The sequence below is a fragment of the Schistocerca gregaria genome, chromosome 6 (assembly GCF_023897955.1).
Source record: "Schistocerca gregaria isolate iqSchGreg1 chromosome 6, iqSchGreg1.2, whole genome shotgun sequence".
NCBI lineage: Eukaryota > Metazoa > Arthropoda > Insecta > Orthoptera > Acrididae > Schistocerca > Schistocerca gregaria.
Genome location: NC_064925.1, coordinates 35,845,120 through 35,868,038, shown reverse-complemented (window position 1 = coordinate 35,868,038; position 22,919 = coordinate 35,845,120). Strand labels below are relative to the sequence as shown.

At 40.6% G+C, this 22,919-nt stretch overlaps 1 protein-coding gene across 8 annotated transcripts in view; it reads right to left on the bottom strand.

The window, feature by feature from the left end:
* The window catches only part of LOC126279126 (phenoloxidase-activating factor 2), a 238,063-nt gene that overhangs the window by 19,392 nt on the left and 195,752 nt on the right, over nt 1–22,919 (bottom strand). For 6 of the 8 annotated variants that reach the window (XM_049979612.1, XM_049979615.1, XM_049979616.1 and 3 more), the window contains 2 exons: nt 5,562–5,830; nt 4,980–5,143 (listed from right to left, as the gene is read on the bottom strand). In XM_049979612.1, the coding sequence (XP_049835569.1) occupies nt 4,980–5,143; nt 5,562–5,830 (433 nt within the window). The remainder of the gene's footprint in view (nt 1–4,979; nt 5,144–5,561; nt 5,831–22,919) is intronic. The other 2 variants (XM_049979609.1, XM_049979613.1) reach the window with 1 other exon arrangement.

The window sequence follows — 22,919 nt, the reverse complement described above, 5'->3', positions numbered from 1 at the left end:
AAGGTCAGTTACTTATGCCCAGATACCTTTGCAGTTAGACTCAGTTTTACCCCAATAGACAATATTTTTGTCAATTTGAATAAATAGTCTACCTCTTGTGATGATTCAGTATGATTATAACCATCTCCAGTTTCCATGATATTGCTTGATTAGTCATCTGCAAGTGTTTAAGTGATTCTAGCCACATGTCTGCACTGTATAAATATTAGAAATTAAAATAAATAGTTGCAAGAAATGAAACTCTGGTTCACTTCACCATCGTGCATACCTCGTTCACCCTAACAGTAGCTAGTGTCATTTCTTAATCTGAAGTGCCAAGACAGGACATATATTTGCTTCAGTTTTAGGTAATTTTCAGTGTGTTTCGACAACTGAAATTTAGCATATGGATTTTAAATGACAATATGCATGAATAACAAAAGAATTACAGCAGATTTCGACAGTCAGGCCATTCCCTTGTAAGAGACAACTGGACTGTTTGTTGAGAACATTTTGTAATCACCCTTGGCTTTCTTTTTAAGAATCTTCATTAGTCAAGATAATATGTAACAAAATTGGATACGTAATTTATTTCATAGCAAATCAGCATTTGTGATTCACAGTTCTACCAAAGAATGCATCACCCCTGAACTTTACTGTGTATCAATGCAAGTGGACTTGCATTTTTGGAAATTTACAGACGATTCCATTGTCTTTTGTATAATCTAGCAATTTGTAGCAAAACTAACATATAGTGTTACATCTAGTCTTCTCTTAAAGAGTAGTAGATCTATATATTCTCTGCATTCTCTGTAAATTAACTCTGTTTTTGAGTTTGCTGACAACTACGATTAACCTCAAAATGTTTTAGGAAACTAGCAGTTTTTACCAAAGGTTTTTGTGTGCCTTAATAAAATCTCATTTTGTGTATGCTTCATATCTTCTAGGAAATTACCCACTTTTTAGCTCAACAGATTAAAAGATAATCAGCACGTTTAATTTAAAGTTATTTGTTCACTGCCCTGTAATACATTGCACCACCGAAAATGCAGTCCCACTGTGAATGCTGCTTTCAAACACAGGATGAGTTGGTTGATATTCACAAGCGGCTGGAAATCACCCTGACTACTGTCAAATGATTGGCAGATGCTGCAAACTGGTGTGTTGGAAGAGCTCCCAGGATTCGAGTACCTGTGATACCTGTACCAGAGATACCCCAAGCACTATCTGTCCTGTGGATCCCGTCTCCTCTGCAGAAAGTACAGGATCTGTCATTACTCATCCACTTGACTGCGAGTGGTGTTTCAATGGTAGATCTAGGCTTCCTGTAAAGGGTGGACCTGGACCAAAAAGGACTCATGGTGTTGTACCAATCCCTTAACCAACATGCCTGAAGTGCTGCCTTTTGCTGAAACTGAAATTGTAGGTCTCACTTCATCTGTTTTGTCTGGGGTCAGGAGGAAGCAAGCACAAAAGGATAGGGGTCTATTAATCATCATCAGTTCAACACGTTGAAGAGGCTATTCCAGCAGCACTGAGGGAACAGGGTGCAACCAAATGCAGATTGTGGCACGTGTTGGAACAAATGATGCCTGTCATCTGGGCTCCAAAATCATTCGTGGGTCATTGCAGAGACTTGCAGAGAAGTTTGAAAAGACCAACCTTCTGCATGGAGTTTCAACTAATTTACAGCATTGTTCCCAGAACTGATCATGGCCCTTTTGTTCTGAGTTGAGTGAAAGGACTGAACCAGAGCCTTTAAAAGTTCTGTGACAAGCTAATAAATGGGTCAGATGTGCTCTGCACAAAAGGGTCGTTTACATCAAGGGACTTTCCATCCAATCCATATAACGACAGCTGTAGGAAACCCATAAGTATCAATGTAAGATCGAAAGAAATTCCTCCTACAGATGAGAGTAATAAAATATTAATGGTGGACTGCTGAAGCATTCACACAATAAAGTGCCAGAGTTTAAAGTGCTCATGAAAAGCAGTGAAGCTCTCAAAATACTAGGTACAGAAAGCTGGTTGAAACTTGAAATTGATAGCAGTGAGATTTTATCAGAAAAATTAAAATGTAAATCAAAAAGATAGGCAAATGGGAAATGGAGGTGGTGTATTTGTTCCAGTAGGCAAGAAACTCATATCCACTGAGGTAGAAATTGAAGCTGCATCTGAGACTGTTTGGGCAATACTCAGTATTAGTGGTAGGCATAGAATGGTAATTGGATCCTTCTATCGTTCAACAGACTCATCTTGTGATGTAACCAAAAACTTTAGAGGAAACTTTAGTTCACTTGTACATAAGTTCCCCAATCACACTGTAATCATCGGTGGGCATCGTAAGACATCCTGTTAAACTTTACTCAATGACTTCCGTGAAGACTATGTACAACAGATAGTTAGGAGACACCCATCATGGAAATATACTGGATCTAATGGCAACAAAGAGACCTCCTATCTTTGAGGATGTTCACAACGTTTCAGTGGTCATGACACAGTTGTGGCAAAAATGGTTACCGAAGTACAAAGGACAGAGAAAATAAGCAGAAAGATATATATGTTCAGTAAACTATATAAAAGATAAGTAGTGTCATATCTCAATGAGGAACTAGAAACTTTCAGTACAGGCCAGGAGCATGTAGAGGAACTCAGGCTCAAGTTTAAAAGAATAACTGACCATGCACTGGATACATATGTACCCATCAGAACAGTTCATAATGGGAGGAAACCTCTATGGCATACAGTCACTGTAAAGAAACCTCTACAGAAACACGGATTACTGCACACTAGGTGTAAAACAAAGTGTGGGGCTATGAATGAAATGCATGTGTCTGTCAAGAGAGCAATGTGTGATGCCTTCAATGACTGCCACAGCAGAATATTGTCAAGTGATCTTTCAGAGAACCCAAAGAAATTCTGATCATGTTTAAAGTCTGTTAGTGCTACCAAAGTTAGCGTTCAATCCCTAGCAAATGACACAGGAACTGAAATTGAGGATAGCAAAGCAAAAGTTGAAATGATTAATTCCATTTTCAAATGTTCCATTACAAAGGAAAATAAAGGAGAAATGACCCAATTTAATTTCCATACCACTGAAAAGATGAATGAAATGAGTATTACTGTCAGTGGTTTTGACAAACAGCTGAAATCATTAACACTGAACAAAGCTGCAGATCATTAAAACTGAACAAACCTCCAGGGCCAGATGGAATCCCTGTCGGATTCTATATTGAACTGGCACCTTAGTTAGCCTCTCTTCTAACTATAACCTATAGTAGATAATCAAACAAAAAACTGTGACCAGTTCTTGCAAGAAGCACAGGTCACACCCATCTACAAGAAAGGTAGCAGAAGTGGTCCACGAAACTATTGTCCAATATTCTTGACATCAATTTGTTGTAGAAACTTAGAACACATTCTGAGTTCAAACATAATGAGGTATCTTGAACAGAATGACATCTTCCATGCCAACCAGCACGGATTTAGAAAACACTGATCATGTGAAACGCAACTTGCATTTTCTCACATGACATAATGAAAGCTTTAGATAAAGGCAATCACGTAGATGCAGTGTTTCTTGACTTCCAAAAAGCATTTGGCTCAGTATCACACCTACATTTATTGTCAAAAGTATGATCATATGGTGTATCAAGTGAAATTTGTGACTTGACTGAACTTTTTGCTAGGGAGGACATATCATGTTATCTGGGATGAAGAGCCATCATCAGATGTAGAAGTAACTTGAAGTGTGCCCAAGGAAGTGTGTTGGGACACTTACTGTTCATGTTGTATATTATTGACCTTACAGATAATGTTAATAGTAAAATCAGGCTTTTTGAAGATGATGCAGCTAACTATAACAAAGTACAATCTGAAAGAAGCTGCATAAATATTCAGTCGGATTTTGAAATGATTTCAAATTGGTGCAGAGACTGGCAACTTGCTTTAAATGTTCCGACATGTAAAACTTTGCACTTCACAAAATTTGAAAATGTAACATCCTATGACTATAATATCAACGAGTCATTTCTGGACTTGGCCAACTCATACAAATACATGGATGTAACACTTTGTAGGGATTGAAATGGAATGGAATGACCTATAGCTCCAGTCATAGGTAAAGCTGGTGGAAGACTTTGGTTTATTGGTAGAATACTGGGGAACTGCAATCAGTCTACAAAGGAGATTACTTACAAATCACTCGTGTGTCCAGCTCCAGAACATTGCTTGAGTGTGTGGGACCCATACCAAATAGGACTAATAGAGGATATTGAATGTATACAGAGAAGGGCAGTACAATTGGTCAAAGGTTGGTTTGAACCGTGGGCATGTGTGTTGCAGATATACTGAAGGAATTGAACTGGAAGACTTGTTACAATAGACGTAAACAAACCCAAGAAAGTCTATTAACAAAGTTTCAAGAACCGTCTTCAAATGATGACTCTAGGAATAAATTAGAACTCCCTACGTGTCACGCACATAGGTATCATGAAAATAAGATTAGAATAATTACTACACACACACACACACACACACACACACACACACACACACACACACACACACACAGTGGCATGCAAACAATCATTCTTTCTGCACTCCTCATGTGAATGGAACAGGAAGAAACCTTAATAACTGGTACACTGGGACATACCCTCTGCCGTATACCTCATAGTGGTTTACAGAATATAGATGTAGATGTAGAAAATATATATCTAAAAAACCCTCTATACCAGTAATAGCTACATTGTGGATGCTTCAAGTTATTATAATGGCATTGCAGTGCATATTGCGAGAACAGGTACTTATAAACAATGAATATACCACATTTGAAAACAGACTATGTTTATTGCTCAATGAAGGGATTTATAATTGATTTAGTACCCTGTAGAGATTTTTATCACTATTACTGTTCTCTGTTAGAACTGTTACTTGTTTTTAAATATTATAAAGTGGCATCGCCTTTCCATATTTGTAGCAAGAGAGCAATGCCTCACCTTGCATGTATCACGGCCTGCCAGTCCACCAGCACAAATGAACGACTTGTCTAACTTGTAGTAAGGGCCCAATCTAGTTCGCCGAAGTGCTTCTTGACAAGTGTGGTGTTGCACAATGGGCAGTTCAACTTTTTTCAATATTACTTGGTATTTTCCTTCCTTTCCTGTAAAAAACCACAGTGAAGAAAAATCTTTATAAAATTGTTCTTGTGGCAACTTTTCTCTAGAAAGAGAAAAATGGATAATGAGTACAGGGCAAGTCATTAAAAGCAAGTAAAGGCGAACTGAGGGTGGTACAGGTAATCATGTGGTCAGGGAGGTGAAAAAGATTTGAGCATTAGTGCCAAAGTAGAAGAACACAAAGAGGAAACGTACAGTTAGAAATTTAGACTCACAACTTTAATATATGTTACTGTCACAATTAACTTTGGTTATCATCAGTGTAAAGCACAATGGAAAACATTACAGCCTGTGCTTCCAAGTGTTAGAAGTAGTAGTTTTCTGTTGATTGTGCCAATTTTAGAATGTTCAATAGCAAAAAATCATGTAACATGTATGTCATATTTTATTGTATTCTCTTACCAAACACATCTTTTCCCCAACCACTCGCAAAACAATGTGAACTGTTGACAACAGTGTTTCTGTCAGGCAGACACACCACATCTACATTCTCTGCCAAATCTACAGGTTCTTGAAGCAAAAGAAGAGCTACATCATTGTAAAGAGCTCCTGCATGGTAATTTTCATGAACAATGATCTCCTTTACTCTTCTATCCTGATGAGGATAAATTTCATTTTTCGTTTGTGTATCCCATTCACCAGCTCTGATTTTCATTTGATTTACATCCTTCCTATATAAAATAAATCAAGTGAAATATTAGTCATGAGATAAAAATGGAAATTAGGCAAGCACTTATTACAATACCTTGATAACAAGAATACAAATATAATGCAGAAATTAAATAATTAGAAGTAATTGCAATATCCAATCAACAAAACATTATTTAATTGTTACATCACGGTAGTTCATGGTAGAGTGGCTTGTATTGCTCAATTAAACACACTACTTTTTGTAGGAGCAACAACATCAAAGGGGCATCTATAAGGACATCAAACTAACATATTGCCTATAAAGAGGGACAGAAGCCTTTTCAATAGATGTAGGGGCAACAGGATTTTAACATACGTGCTCGCTATTATGGTACCGTGAGTGCTGGAAAGCAAGGACAGCTATAGTCATAACATTTCCTGGAAACCTGCAGTGTATGGCTTTAATTTGATGGCATCCTCTTGAATAAAATATTCCAGAGGGAAAATAGTGCCCACACTGAGATCAAAATGGGGGAGGGAAGAAGGGGGTGTATATGTGAGAGTGATTGTTGCACATGAGAAATGTGTCTCTACTGAACTGGTGTCCAGGTTATCTACATCAATAGTTTGGATGATACTATTTGCAGTTCAGTATTTTAAGAAGTTTTTATTTTAGTGCTTCGATGCCTATAGCAATATTAGCATACCTGTATCTAAAAGCAAATGTGTTATAGTGAGAAAACACATTGCAACTTTATTGTAAGTTATAATATTTCATTTTTTGAAAATACTTGTAATTTGTGCACTTATTAGTTTTGTGTAACAACAGTATTTCCAAAATTTGCATTTGAATATAATAATAATGGAAATTCCAAAGTGAAGAACTACATAAAATAACAGAAAGGGAACCATTTACTTACAGAGGACAGGTGCATGGCACATAAACACATGAAAGAAAAATTATTAAATTTCTATTGTTGTAAACAGTTGCCTGAATACAAGGAGGTGGGAAGTGGGTAGGAAAGGATGCTCGGGCCAAGGAGGGAGTAGCAGGGTAGTTTGAGGTAGGTCTTTCACTGGACGAGTCAGCAGATGCATAACAAAATGAAAGAGGTCGCAGGGTAGGACGTACGAGAGAGAGAGAGAGAGAGAGAGAGAGAGAGAGAGAGAGAGAGAGAGAGAGAATAAGGGAGTTGGTAGTTGTTTATGTCACATGAAGAAAGCAGGTGGATACAGTACCAGTTGGCTCCGAGCACTATTGGACTTAACATCTATGGTCATGAGTCCCCTACAGTACCAGTTGAAAAAACTTGTTAATGGCAGCAAGCAGGATTGAATATTGAATAAATGAAATTATCAGACAAGTGATGTGATATTTTTCATTTTAAAGAAGTTACCCTCTGTGAATTACAATGAAGGACAATTCTACAAGCTAAGCAAAGCATTAAGAGTAACATTTTCTTGTTCAAAGAATGATATGATTAACAATCTGCCTCAGATGGTAACTAGAGCAATGGAATCTAAACTTTACTGAAAAGCTGCAACTGTCTATCACTAGCACGTTGTGAATCTTAGCGCATGATATGGCGGTGTCCAAAGTAACTATTTTGGTAGGTTGGTTGGTTGGTTGGTTGGTTTAAAGGCATGAAAAGGGACCAAACTACGAGGTCATCGGTCCCTTGTTCCTAATAAAACCATGCCACAAGTGTGAGAATAAAACGGACGAAATATATAACACAAAACGGAAAGAAAGGAAAAGCCACAAGAACGAAGGGAAGGCAACAAACACTAAAAGGAACAAAAGAGGACAAGAAAACAACAGAGACACTAGAAACAGAAGAGAGTGAAACATGAAAGCAGATTACAGTGACTGGACAACCACGAGAATAAAAAGGGAAAGCCAGCTACACTGCAACACATTTAAACCTCCACCCTAAAAGCACTAGGTTGGAGGGCATGGCATGACAAATGACATGCGCTAAAACTTACATAGAAGTATAAACCCAACTCTCACAGATAAAACGTAAAACTAAAGCTGCTGTGGAGTCATTGTCGCCCAAAAGTGTAGGCAGGGTGCTGGGAAAGTTAAAAGTCTGCCCCAGAGCGGCTAAAAGTGGGCAGTCCAGCAAGAGGTGGATGACTGTCATTTGGGAGCCACAGCGACACTGAGTTGGGTCCTCGCAACAGAGTAGGTAACCATGCATTAGTCACCTATGGCCAATGCGGAGCCGTGTTGTTGTTTCAAGTCCTGAGACTGGTTTGATGCAGCTCTCAATGCTACTCTATCCTGTGCAAGAACTTCATCTCCCAGTACCTGCTGCAACCTACATCCTTCTGAATCTGCTTAGTGTATTCATCTCTTGGTCTCCCTCTACGATTTCTACCCTCCACTCAGCCCTCCAATACTAAATTGGTGATCCCTTGACGTGTCAGAACATGTCCTACCAACCGATCCCTTCTTCTAGTCAAGTTGTGCCACAAGCTCCTCTTCTCCCCAATTCTACTCAATACCTCTTCATTAGTTATGTGATCAACCCATCTAATCTCCAGCATTCTTCTGTAGCACCACATTTTGAAAGCTTCTATTCTCTTCTTGTCCAACTATTTATCGTCCATGTTTCACTTCCATACATGGCTACATTCCATACAAATACTTTCAGAAAAGACTTCCTGGCACTTAAATCTATACTCAATGTTAACAACTTTCTCTTCTTCAGAAACACTTTCCTTGCCATTGCCAGTTTACATTTCATATCCTCTCTACTTCGACCATCATCAGTTATTTTGCTCCCCAAATAGCAAACTCCTTTACTACTTTAAGTGTCTCATTTCCTAATCTAATTCGACTACATTCCATTATCCTCAAGATACTGTCCATTCCATTCAACTGCTCTTCCAAGTCCTTTGCTGCCTGACAGAATTACGTCATTCGCAAACCTCAAAGTTTTTACTCCTTCTCCATGGATTTTAATACCTACTCTTAATTTTTCTTTTGTTTCCTTTACTGCTTGCTCAATATACAGATTGAATAACATCAGGGAGAGGCTACAACCCTGTCTCATTCCCTTCCCAACCACTGCTTCCCTTTCATGTCCCTCGGCTCTTATCCCTGCCATCTGGTTTCTGTACAAATTGTAATTTTACCCCTGCCACCTTTAGAATTTCAAAGAGAGTATTCCAGTAACATTGTCAAAAGCTTTCTCTAAGTCTACAAACGCTAGAAATGTAGGTGTGCCTTTCCTTAATCTTTCTTCTAAGGTAAGTCATAGGGTCAGTATTGCCTCACATGTTCCAATATTTCTATGGAATCCAAACTGATCTTCCCCTAGGTCAGCTTCTACCAGTTTTTCCATTTGTCTGTAAAGAATTCGCATTAGTATTTTTCAGCCTGGACTTATGAAACTGATAGTTCAGTAATTTTCACATCTGTCAACACCTGCTTTCTTTGGAATTGGAATTATTATATTCTTCTTGAAGTCTGAGGGTATTTCACCTGCCTCATTCATCTTGTTCACCAGATGGTAGAGCTTTGTCAGGATTGGCTCTCCCAAGGCTGTCAGTAGTTCTAATGGAATGTTATCTACTCCCGGGGCCTTGGTTCGATTAAGGTCTTTCAGTGCTCTGTCAAACTCTTCACGCAGTATCATATCTCCCATTTCATCTTCATCTACATCCTCTTCCATTTCCATAATATTGTCCTCAAGAACATTGCCCCTGTATAGATCCTCTATATACTCATTCCACCTTTCTGCTTTCCCTTCTTTGGTTATAACTGGGTTTCCATCTGAGCTCTTGATATTAATACAAGTGGTTCTCTTTTCTGCAAAGGTCTCTTTAATTTTCCTGTAGGGAGTATCTATCTTACCCCTAGTGAGATGAGCCTCTACATCCTTGCATTTGTCCTCTATCCATGCCTGCTTAGCCTTTTGCACTTCCTGTGGACCTCATTTTTGAGACGTTTCTATTCCTTTTTGCCTGCTTCATTTACTGCATTTTTATATTTTCTCCTTTCATCAATTAAATTCAATATTTCTTCTGTTACCCAAGGATTTCTACTTGCCCTCACCTTTTTACCAACTTGATCTTCTGCTGCCTTCACCACTTCATCCCTCAAAGCTACCCATTCTTCTCCTACTTTATTTCTTTCCCCCATTCCTGTCAATTGTTCCCTTATGCTCTCCCTAAATCTCTCTGTAACCTCTGGTTCTTTCAGTTTATCCAGATCCCATCTCCTCAAATTCCCACCTTTTTGCAGTTTCTTCAGTTTTAATCTACAGGTCATAACCAATAGATTGTGGCCAGAGTCCACATCTGCCCCTGGAAATGTCTTAAATTTAAAACCAGATTCCTAAATCTCTGTTTTACCATTATATAATCTATCTGATACCTTCTAGTATCTCCAGGCTTCTTCCATGTACACAACCTTCTTTTACGATTCTTGAATCGAGTGTTAGCTATGATTAAGTTGTGCTTTGTGTAAAATTCTACCAGGCGGCTTCCTCTTTCGTTTCTTACCCTCAAACCATATTCACCTACTACGTTTCCTTCTCTTCCTTTTCCTACGATCAAATTCGAGTCACCCATGACTATTAAATTTCCGTCTCCCTTCACTACCTGAATAATTTCTTTTATCTCATCACACATTTCATGAATTTCTTCATCATCTGCAGAGCTAGTTGGCATATAAACTTGTACTAGTGTAGTAGGCATGGGCTTCGTGTCTATCTTGGCCACAATAATGCATTCACTATGCTGTTTGCAGTAGCTTACCCGCATTCCTATTTTCCTATTCATTGTTAAACCTACTCCTGCATTACACCTATTTGATTTTGTATTTATAACCCTGTATTCACCTGATCAAAAGTCTTGTTCCTCCTGCCACTGAACTTCACTAATTCCCACTATATCTAACTTTAACCTACCCATTTCCCTTTTTAAATTTTCTAGCCTACCTGCCCAATTAAGTGATCTGACATTCCCTGCTCTGATCCGTAGAATGCCAGCTTTCTTTCTCCTCATAATGATGTCCTCTTGAGTAGTCCCCACCCAGAGATCTCAATGGGGGCTGCTCAATGAGTCAGTACACAGGAGAAATGACTCACCAGGGCATGAGCAGATGTACTCAAGAGCACGGGATATGGCTGCCACCTCTGCAGTGAAAACACTGCAGCTAACTGGCAAAGAGTGCTGCTCAATAAGTCCTTCATGAACATATGCAAAGCCTACGCTGTCGGTGCTAACCACTACAGAGCTCCGGAACACGACAAGAATCGAGAGGAACTAACAGCGGAGAGCGGCGGGGTTAACAGAGTCCTTAGGGCCATGCAAAACGTCCAGACAAAGCTGTGGCGAGGCGTACACCATGGAGGCGTACGTGAACGGACCGGACCGCAAGTAGAGGTAGTAAAGGGAAGGAGTCCAGTTTGGAGAGAAGGGACCGCATGCAAACCACAATCGTTAGCCCCGATCTGGGCTGCCGATGCAGGAGATGGGAAAAGGAGACGGTAATTCGAATGCTCAGGGGAACTATGAACGTGTGTTGCATAGCTGGCGAGCAGTTGCCCATGTCTGATCTGCTGTGGAGGGACACCAGCCTCCACCAGAAATTGATATGTATCCACTACAGTGAGTGGATCGTCATTAAGGTGAAGTGCGGGTTCCGGATGAACTGTACGACGCCGACAGAAGTGCACGACACACGACTTTGTGGCTGAAAATTGGAAGCCGGGGGCTAGAGCCAATGACTGCACCTTGTGGACGGCTCCCTGGAGGCACCGCTCAGCATCAACAGTACTGTAGCAGCAGTACGAAATGCAGAAGTCGTCTGCATACAGAGAAGGTAATATGGAGGGCCCGACATTTGCTGCTAGACAGTTAATGGCCACTAAAAATAGAGAGACACTCAATACAGAGCCCCGTGGGACTGCATTCTCCTGAATATGCACGGAACTATGGGAGTCACCAACTTAGACACGGAACATACAGAGCGACAGGAAGTTTTGGATAAAAATCCGGAGTGGTCCCTGGAGACCCCACTCATATAATGTGGCAAGGATATGATGTCACCAAGTCATGTCGTATGAGACAGCAATCACGTGTTGCTATCTGGAAAAGGCTGTTTGGATGGCAGACTCTATGGACACAAGATTACCTGTGGTAGAGCGACCCTAGCGGAAGCCACCCTGACAAGGAGCCAACATGCCAAGTGACTCCAGGACCCAACCCAACCGCCGACATACCACACATTCCAGCAGCTTATAAAGAACGTTGGTGAGGCTGACGGGATGATAGCTATCCACATCAAGTGGTTTTTTACAGTGTTTTAGCACCGGAATAATGGTGCTCTTCCACCATTGTGATGGAAAGATGCCATTGGACCAGAGCCAGTTGAAGATGGTGATAAGATGTCGCTTGTAGTCAGATGAGAGATGTTTAATCGTCTGGCTGTGGATGTGACCAGGCATAGGAGCTGCGTTGGGGCAATGTGCAAGGGAACTGACGAGCTTCCACTCTGTAAATGGGGAGTTATAGGATTCAGCGCAGTGTTTAGTGAATGAAAGGATGTTCCCTTCCAGCCACTGTTTGAGTGTGCAAAAGGCTCGGGGATAATTCTCGAACGCTGAGGCTCGAACAAAGTGCTCAGCAATCGCATTTGTGTTGGTACATACCTCGTCATTTATGGTAACACTGGGTACAGCTGTTGGGGACTGGTACCTGAAAAGACGTTTGATCTTTGTCCAGACTTGGGAAGGCGACATGTGGCACCCGATGGTAGAGACGTGTCTCTCCCAACACACCTCCTTCCATTGTTTAATACGTTAGCGAACATGGGCATGGAGCTGTTTAAAAGCTATGAGGTGAACCAGGGAAGGGTGCCGCTTATGACGTTGTAGAGCTCGCTAACGCTCCTTAATGGCTTCAGTGACTTCCGGCAGCCACCAAGGGACTGCCTTACGCCTCGAGCAGCCTAAAGAGTGAGAGATTGTGTCTTCTGCCACAGAATCAATTGTGCTAGTCACCTGCTCAACCATCACATTGATGTTACCGTGTGGGGGAGATTCTACGGTGACAGCAGAGGTGAAAGCTTCCCAATCCGCCTTGTTCAAAGCCCATCTGGGCAGGTGTACGTGTGCCTAACAGGAAGATGGGGAAGTGGTCACTACCACACAGGTCATCATGTGCTCTCCAGTGGATAGATGGGAGAAGTCCTGGGCTGTAAATTGACAAATCAATGGCCGAGTAACTACCATGAACCACACTGAAATATGTGGCGGCCCCAGTATTTAAGAGGCAGAGTTCAAATTGTGACACTAAAGTTTCGACATCTCTGCCTCTACCACCCCACAAGGGGTTATGGGCATTAAAATCTCCCAGAAATAGGAAAGGTTTAGGGAGTTGATCAATCAGTGCAGCTAATACATTCAGGGGTAGTGCACCATCTGGAGGAAGATATGCATTGCAGACAGTCATTTCCTGCGTCATCCTTATCCAGACAGCCACAGCTTCAAGAGGGGTTTGAAGGGGCACTTGTTCACAGACAGACCGAGTTTAGGACATAAACTCAAACTCCACCTGACACTTGATTATACTCGCTATGGTTCCTGTAATATCACTTATAGTTGCGGAGGGCAGGGGATCGCATTGCTGGGAACCATGTTTCTTGGAGGGCAATGCAGATAGCAGATGTAAAGCTTAACAGTTTCCGTAGCTCAGCCAGGTGATGGAAAAAACCACCGCAATTCCACTGGAGGATGACATCGTGATACTGGGAAGGCGTGGAACATTCAATGAGGCAGTTTATGCCTCAGAGTCACCTGCTGCCACCGATTTATTGCCTGAGCTGTCTTTGTCCATTGTGTATGAGGGTATGGCAAAATCTAGGTCCTCAGCAGATGCCAAAATCACCCCATCCTCAGCCGCCGAGCTAGTAGGTAGCAGTGGTGTGGGTACCACTGCAATTTCCTTGGTCTTGGGGGTTTTCTTTTTGGATTTCTCTCACTACTCCTTGGGTTTCCCTGGCTGGGAGTACTTCACTGGCTCAGTCTCAAGGACTGAGGACGAATGTGGAGCCCTACGACCAGCTGCTTTTGGGCTCTTCAGCCAATGGCAGGTGTCGTCTTTCCCACTAGAAGAAACCTGGGAAGGGAGTGACCCAAGGGACCCCTTCCTAGTGAGAGAAGCTGTAGAAGACTTATGCTTCTCCGGCTTAGAAGTGGGGACGGATGTCCCGGATGGTTTGGGGGGAGGGGGGGTGTTGCTCCAGAAGTAGGTGGTGCAGGAGCAACAGGGAGGGAAATGCCCCCCCGCCATCAAGGGTGCAGGTGTAGTTTTCCGAACTGTTGTAGGGGCGGCATAAGACAATGACATACGCACAAGATGCAGGCATTCACATTTTCTCTTAGCCTCAGTGTAGGTCAGTCGGTCCAGGGTCTTTTACTCCACGATTTTCCTTTCTGGAGAATCCTGCAGTCAGGCGAGCAAGGCGAATGGTGCTCTCCACAGTTGACACAGATGGGAGGCAGGGCACATGGCATATTGGGATGTGATGGGCATCCACAGTGTCGGCATGTGACTCTCGAAGTACAATGATAAGACATATGGCTGAACTTCCAGCACGTAAAGCACCGCATCGGGGGAGGGATATACGGCCTTACATCACACCGGTAAACTATCACCTTGACCTTCTCTGGCAATGTATCACCCTCAAAGGCCAAGATGAAGGCACCGGTAGCAACCTGATTATCCTTCAGACCCTGGTGGACATGCCGGACGAAATGTACACCTCATCGCCCTAAACTGGCGTGCAGCTCATTGTCAGACTGCAAAAGAAGGTATCTGTGAAGTATGATACCCTGGACCAAATTTAAGCTCTTATGGGGCATGATGGTTACAGAAACATCCCCCAGGTTGTCACAAGCGAGTAACTCCCGTGGCTGGGCAGAGGATGTTGTTTTGATCAAGACTGACCCAGATCTCATTTTGGATAAGACCTCCACCTCACCGAACTTGTGCTCTAAATGCTCAGCAAAAAACTGAGGCTTCATCATCATGAAAGATTCCCCATCAGCATTGGAACATACAAGGTACCGGGGCGAATAAGATCGGCTGCCATCCTTAGCCTGACATTCCTCCCATGGTGTGGCCAGGAGGGGGCGGGGATGATTTGGGGTCATACTTCTGTGTGTCGAATTCAGCTCGTGATCGATTAGAGACTGCTGGTGTTTCACCATCAGCAAGAGATGATGGACTACGCTTCATTGCATGTCATGCACTGTTATGCCACCCACTCCGACCAGGGGCCATCCCCGTGGGTGACACCCAGCAGCAGCAAAGCCCAACTGGCAGGATGGCCATTGCCAGGAGTCCCAATGTTCCAGGGAGATGGGGATCTACCCCTTGTCAAATGTGAGGAGTTAATGGCGCAGCATCAGCAGAGCGATCCCTGTGTGGTCAGGGGGCTACAACCAACAGGGTACATGGCGGCCCCACCACAATGTACTAGCTACCGTGCTGGATATCAGGTGCAAAGAAGTCCATGTTCATCGTCAATGCAGAAATCGACACTGTATAGTGCACGGTGGAAAACACACCCAGGAAGGTGTACTTGCCCAAGAGATGGAGAATGGGGAGGACTGCAATGCGACAACGAGAAAGTAGATTAAAGATCTCAATGTACGATGGACACAATGCGCCATGTAAGGTACCATTCCACAATTGGCTCACTATTCGGGAAAATTTTTAAAAATGGAGTTCAAACTCCACTGGAAGCCATCACATAAAGGCCAAAATGTACGAAACTCCTTTCAGTCACCTCGTACAACAGGCAGGAATACCTCGGGCCTATTCTAACACCTGGTCCCCCTGGGGGTGGGGGGGGGGGGGGGGGGACTATGTTGTTGCGTGAAAAACAGAGTGCCGTATCTGAGTTTGTAACCACACATGGAGCACCCTCTCCTCCTACACGACAATGCCAGATGACATACAAATGCTGCAACAATCTGATGCCTTTAGTTCACAGTCATCAATATCCTGCATACAGCCCAGACTTGGCCCCATCCAATTTTCACCTGTTTCCAAAACAAGAATACCTTCAAGGACTTCTCTCTGATAGCGATGAGGTTGTCCAACCAGAGGTGAGGTTGTGATCCTGTCAACAATGTCAAACATTCTGCAGTGACTGTCTCAACAAAGTGGTCTATCCTCGAGAGAAATGTGTTTGTCACCAGCGTGACTATGTTGAGAAATAAATATGAGCTAAAAAGAATGACGATGTAGAATGCTGGTAACATTTTTTTTTTTTTAATTTACAGAACTAAGATCTTTCACATGAAAAATTTGGAGGTATTACATTTCAGCACACTCTCATAAAACTAGGATTTTTGAGGTTAATTCCTTCTACATCTTGCACAAGAACAGGAATGTTACACTAGACAATCGTGGACAAAACAAACTGAAATTGAAGATATCAAGACAAAAGCAGAAATGTTGAACTTCACTTTCAAATGTTCTTGGACAATGGAAAATCCAGGAGTACAGCTCCATTTTGGTTCACCATCGCTGCAAAAATGAGTGATACATGTGTTAGTGACAGTGTCACTGAGCAGCAGCTGAAATCTTTAAAACTGAATAAAGTTTCAGACCCAGCAGAACATTTATCACATTCTATACTGAATTTGAGGCCAAGTTAGCCCTTCTTTTAACAATAATATGCTGTAGATACACTGAACAAAAATCATGTCTAATAATTGGAAGAAAACACAAGTCACATCCGTCTATAAGAAGGGCAGCAGAAGTGATCGTAGAACTCGGGCCAGTATCCTTGACGTTTGTTGTAAAATCTGAGACTGTCAGTTGGTTGGTTTGGGAAAGGAGACCAGACAGTGTGGTCATCGGTCTCATCGTATTAGGGAAGGATGGGGAAGGAAGCCGGCCGTGCCCTTTCAGAGGAACCATCCCAGCATTTGCCTGGATTAATTTAGGGAAATCACAGAAAACCTAAATCAGGATGGCCGGACGCGGGATTCAATCGTCATCTTCCCGAATACGAGTCCAGTGTAGAACCACTGCGCCACCTCGCTCGGTCTGAGATTGTACTCTGAGCTCTAATGTGATGAGGAAATTTTAACACAATGATTTCCTCCATACTAGCAACTATGGATTTTGGAAAAAATTACTCATGCGAAACCTAACTCACACTTCTCAAACATGACGTGCTGAAAACCACAGATCAAAGCAGTAGGGTAGATCCTGTATTTCTTTATTTTTCAAAAGCACCACACATGTACTTATCATCTCAAATACAATAATGTGGGGTATCATGTGAAATTTGTGATTGGACTGAAGATTTCTTGGTAGCAAAGACAGCATGTTACCTCAGATGGAGAATCACTGACAGATGAAGTAACTTCAGATGTGCCCCAGGGAAGTTTGTTGTGATTCTTGCTGTTCATCTTTTATATTAATGATATTGCAGACAATATTAATAGTAACCTCAGACACTGACAAGTTATCTATTATAAATTATTTTCTGATTACAACTGCATAAGTATTCAGATAGATCTCAATATGATTTCAAAGTGGTGACTTGCTTTTAATGTTCAAAAAGAAAACATATGCTGTTGTATGACTACAATATCAATGAGTTACAATTTTTATCTGGCAACTCATACAAATATGGTGTAATAATTTGTAAGGATAGTAAAGGCAGGTGGCAAACTTTGTTTCATTGGTAGAAAACTCGGGAAATGCAGTCAGTCTGCAAAGGAGACTGCTTACAAAACCCTTGCATGATCCACACTATAAAATTGCTCAAGTGTGTGGGGCCCATACCAAATAGGACCAAACGGCTACATTAAACATATACAAACGTCACATTAAATATATACCTAGAAAATCAGCATTAATGATCACAGATTTGTCTAACCCATGGAAGAGTATCGAGGAGATGCTGAAAAAACTGAAATGTCAGATGTTTCAAGATAGACACAAACTACCCCAAGAAAGCCTACTTACGAAGTTTGAAGAATCAGCTTTAAGTGAGGATTCTAGGAACATACTAAAACCTCTTACGTATTGCTCTCACTAAATTAGAATAATTATAGCTTGCACTGTGATGTTTAAGCAATCATTCTTCCTGTTACCCTGAATGAAACAGAACAAAACCCTAATAACTGGAACACAGTCCTTGTGGTTGCAATGGAAGTGGTCAATTCACCTTTCTTTGACAAGTAAGGTATCAAAGAACCTGATTCACTGTAATCCAAACAGATCAAAATTGCAAATTGTATATTTCTATAATATTGATGCAGATGTACGCTGACGAAGCATGGAGGTGGCATAAGATAATTATTTTATAAGAGACATAATTGTTTTTGTATTTTCAATGCACTTCACAGTTTTGCTCAGTTGTGAATCCATGAATATTCAGATTTAAAATTATAATCATATGTATTGTTTTCCATAATTGTTAAAAGATAAAATCAATAAAACATTGTATTTCTTTTTTGGTTTAATGGAGTATTAATGAATTTTAACCCTCTGGTCAAGGACACTGATCACATCAATCAAGTAAACATCTCTCTGTATTCCAATTATTGTATCACTGTTCTTGCCCACACAGGAAGTGTGTGATACATTTCGGCATGAGAAAGTTGCAAGTTGGCAGTACTTGACAAGAGGTGTGTTAAATTGTGGAAACTGCAGAAAATCTGAAATAAATTTTCCTTCTTCATAGTTTTACTGATATGATATACACATAAACCAAACCCAGACATCTCTTTGCAGCTTTCTGCATGAAGTAATCATCAAACTATAACTGCCATAAGAAGAGAACAACCAACAATAAAGACTGAGAAATAAGCTGAGTGCAGAAACTTCTTGCTAATTCTCTCACTTTCTACTTAGTGCTTTAAATAGCTGAAGATTTCTAACCTACAATACAAACAGTTATTACATAAAATTAAAACTTTTCAATTAAAATTTGGTAGTTTTAATGGTTCTATAGAGTGGAGAGGGGAATCACATGTTCTAGCTGTAAAGTGTGTGCCTCAAAACCGAAAGATCCAAGGATCAAATTCATGTTGGGCCACAGACTTTTTTAGTCTGCCTTTAACCACGTATTTTCCTCTTGCTGGTTTTAAGACTCATCATAAATGGCACATGGCTTGGATTCCATGTTAAACTGTAGTTTCCCTGTGCCCAATTGGACTACTGAGGCAGGTTAGGGACACACAAGCTGCTGAAGAGGCATCCAATTGAAAGACTCGCACCGGGCTGTTGACCCTTAGGAATAATAATAATAATAATAATAATAATAATAATAATAATAATAATAATAATAATAATTTCAACGCTAAACTCTGAAAAGAAAAGATATACAGACATACCACAGGAAAACATACTCCACACAAGGACACAAACAAAAATGGAAAACACCTGATAGACTTTTGCTAAAGCCACGACCTCACCATTATGTCAACAAAATTCAAGAAACCAACACGGAAACTTACCACATGGAAATTCCCAGTGGAAAGCAAGAACTACAAATCGACCACGTAATAGTCCAGAAAGACTCACAAAAAGAAATTTTGAACATAGACACACGTAAAGGCGACTTTGACTCAGACCAGCACCTACTACAGATCAGGATTCGTCTTTTGCCCCAAAAAAAGCTCCAGGAGAATAAAACTGTTAGACAGATCCAGAATACCTTACTTTAAACCAGACAAAAATACTAGAAAAAATTAAAATGGAGAAAATGACAGACTCGAAACAACTTTCAGGAAGAATCCGAGAGGCCATGAAACTAGCACAAGCACCATGCACGAGGAAACACCGTTGATGGAACCACACACGTGACCAAACTATTGACCAACGAATCAGCCCATGGAAAAAATTTAGTAGCCATAAATCCCAAGAGAATCGGATGAACTTCCTAAAAACACAGAAACAATCAAGCAAAATCATTCGCAGTGAAAAACGACAGTATGATAAACGGCGACTGACGGAGATCGAATCGGATGTCACGAAGAACAATACAAGAAACTTCTACATAACGTTCAGAGAAAATATGACTGGATATCAACCACCCAACTTGTGCTTCAGAAGACCGGATGGAATCCTAGAAACCAATACCAAAAACAATTGTGACATTCTGGCAAAGTACTTTGAAAAACTCCTCAACCTGGACACCCCTATGGAAGAAATGATGACAGAAACGAGCACGTACAATCCAGATAGTGAACCTCCAACTCTAAAAGAAGTTAAAGAAATAATCAAGTCACTCAAGAATCATAGAGCACCAGGAGAAGACAGCATCATCGTGGAAATCTGGAAGTTACAAGACCCAGAACTCACCAAAGACATCCACAGGATCTTGGAAGATATCTGGAAGACCATGAAAATTCCTGATGACTGGAAAACTGCCCTGATACACCCACTACACAAAAAAGGTGACAAGACTGACCCGAACAACTACAGAGGAATATTCCTACTACCGGTCACATAGAAGATCCTCTCTAAAGCTTTACTAAACAGACTAGAATTCCAGACCGACCACTTGATTGGGGAATACCGAGCAGGCTTCCATAAAGGGTGGTCTTGTGCAGAACAAATTTGGAACCTGAAAATGATTTTACAACACAAACAGAACTTGATCATTACCTTTGTCGACTTCAAAAAGGCATACGACTCTATCAACCAGAAAACTCTCTTCAAAATTCTAGCAGAATACAAAGTAGACAACAAAACACGGACTATAATAGAGCAGACCTTGAGCAACACAACCACTAAAGTAAAGTTCTGTGGTGAACTATCAGAGCCCTTAGAAATTTGCACAGGTGTTTGACACGGCGATGGCCTCTCACCTCTCCTCTTCAATCTAGTGTTAGATAAAGTAATAAAAGAATGGGAAACATCACAACAGGGGATAACCCTAGGAAACCTACAGATTAAATGAATGGCTTTTCCAGACGATATGGCAATTGTCACGAAAGATATAAACTAAACAAAAGGTGCTATTGAAAAACTACACAAAATCGCTTCCAGAGCTGGACTACAGATCTCTTATGAAAAAACACAGTTTATGAGCACAAAGAAACTGTCATCTCTGAACACAAAGCATGGCATGATTTACAAAATGGCAAACTTCAAATACCTCAGTGAAACACTACAAATGAGCGGACATAACAGAGACTCAAACAAAGAAAGAAAAACTAAACTGGACAAGGCACACAAAGTAGTGTGGAATCATTACAAAAAGAAGTCTGTCTCACAAATAGCCAAATTACACCACTACAACATGGTGGTGCTCCCTGAGGCACTGTATGCAGCAGAGACCACACTAATCCTAGAGCATACACGTATGACATCTAGAAAAAGTAGAATGGAAAATACTTAGGAAAATATTTGGCACAGCTAACAACAATGGAATATGGATCAAGAAACTACAGAGGAACTATACAAACATACGCAGACAATCACAGAAAGGATTAAAAAACACAGACTACAATTCTGTGGACACCTATACAGAATGCCATCACGCAGACTGACCAAACAGATCTTTGACTGGGTAACCACTAGAAACAACAAATGGGTGGCAGAGGCAAAAAAAGACAACCTGAACCAACTCAACATAACAGCAGACACAATAAATGACAGAATAAAATTCAGAAATATCATTAAGAAAAGCAAACTACATGAGATACACCGTGACAAATGAACAGGCATAAAATGGACTGAAGAACACAAGCAAGATCACAGCCGGTAGATGAAAGAAATATGGGCAACCAAAAAGGCAATCAAGATGAAGCCAAAGACACGAAGCCGACAAGAAGAACGGACAGGGTACCGGAAACAGAAACACACCGTGCGAATGAGGGAAGTTTGAGTACCAAAGAAGGCAGCAAAAGGAATTGGCCATGTAGTTTAGTCCAACTGCGCTCTTTAAGGCCAAACACCAATAATAATAATAATAATAATAATAATAATAATAATAATAATAATAATTGTTGTTGTTGTTATTGTTCAACTTCTATATAAAAATATTTAATATAAAATATATTTTTTACGTTTTTATATTTCACATAAAAGTTAAATTGTATTATTATTATTTCATCTTTCTCTTCTCAGACGTTATATCTGGTCAAAAATGGAAAGTGACGTGGACTTTGATCAAGCGTGACTTCCTTTTAACTGTACGGTATGTGTTACATTGCATTTAGGAACTTTCGGGTAATTGAACATGTACCAATAATTACAGATTTCTGTAGTTCTATATATACGTTTGGATGTAGCTGTATTGCGTTGATGTACTGGTGGATATTGTGTGGTATGACTCCTGTAGTTGATAGTATAATCGGTATAATGTCAACTTTATGCTGATGACACATGTCCTTGACTTCCTCAGTCAGTTGGACGTATTTTTCAATTTTTTCTCCTGTTTTATTTTGTATATTTGTTGTATTGGGTATGGATATTTCGATTAGTTGTGTTAATTTCTTCTTTTTATTGGTGAGTATGATGTCAGGTTTGTTATGTGGTGTTGTTTTATCTGTTATAATGGTTCTGTTCCAGTATAATTTGTATTCATCATTCTCCAGTACATTTTGTGGTGCATACTTGTATGTGGGAACGTGTTGTTTTATTAGTTTATGTTGTATGGCACGTTGTTGATGTATTTTTTTGCTACATTGTCATGTCTTCTGGGGTATTCTGTATTTGCTAGTATTGTACATCCGCTTGTGATGTGATCTACTGTTTCTATTTGTTGTTTGCAAAGTCTGCATTTATCTATTGTGGTATTGGGATCTATAATAATATGCTCACTGTAATATCTGGTGTTTATTGTTTGATCCTATATTGTAATCATGAATCCTTCCATCTCACTGAATATATTGCCTTTTCTTAGCCATGTGTTGGATCCATCTTGATCGATGTGTGGCTGTGTTAGATGATATGGGTGCTTGCCATGTAGTGTTTTCTTTTCACAATTTACTTTCTTTGTATCTGTTGATGTTACGTGATCTAAAGGGTTGTAGAAGTGGTTATGAAATTGCAATGGTGTAGCCGATGTATTTATATGAGCAACTGCTTTGTGTATTTTGCTAGTTTCTGCTCGTTCTATAAAGAATT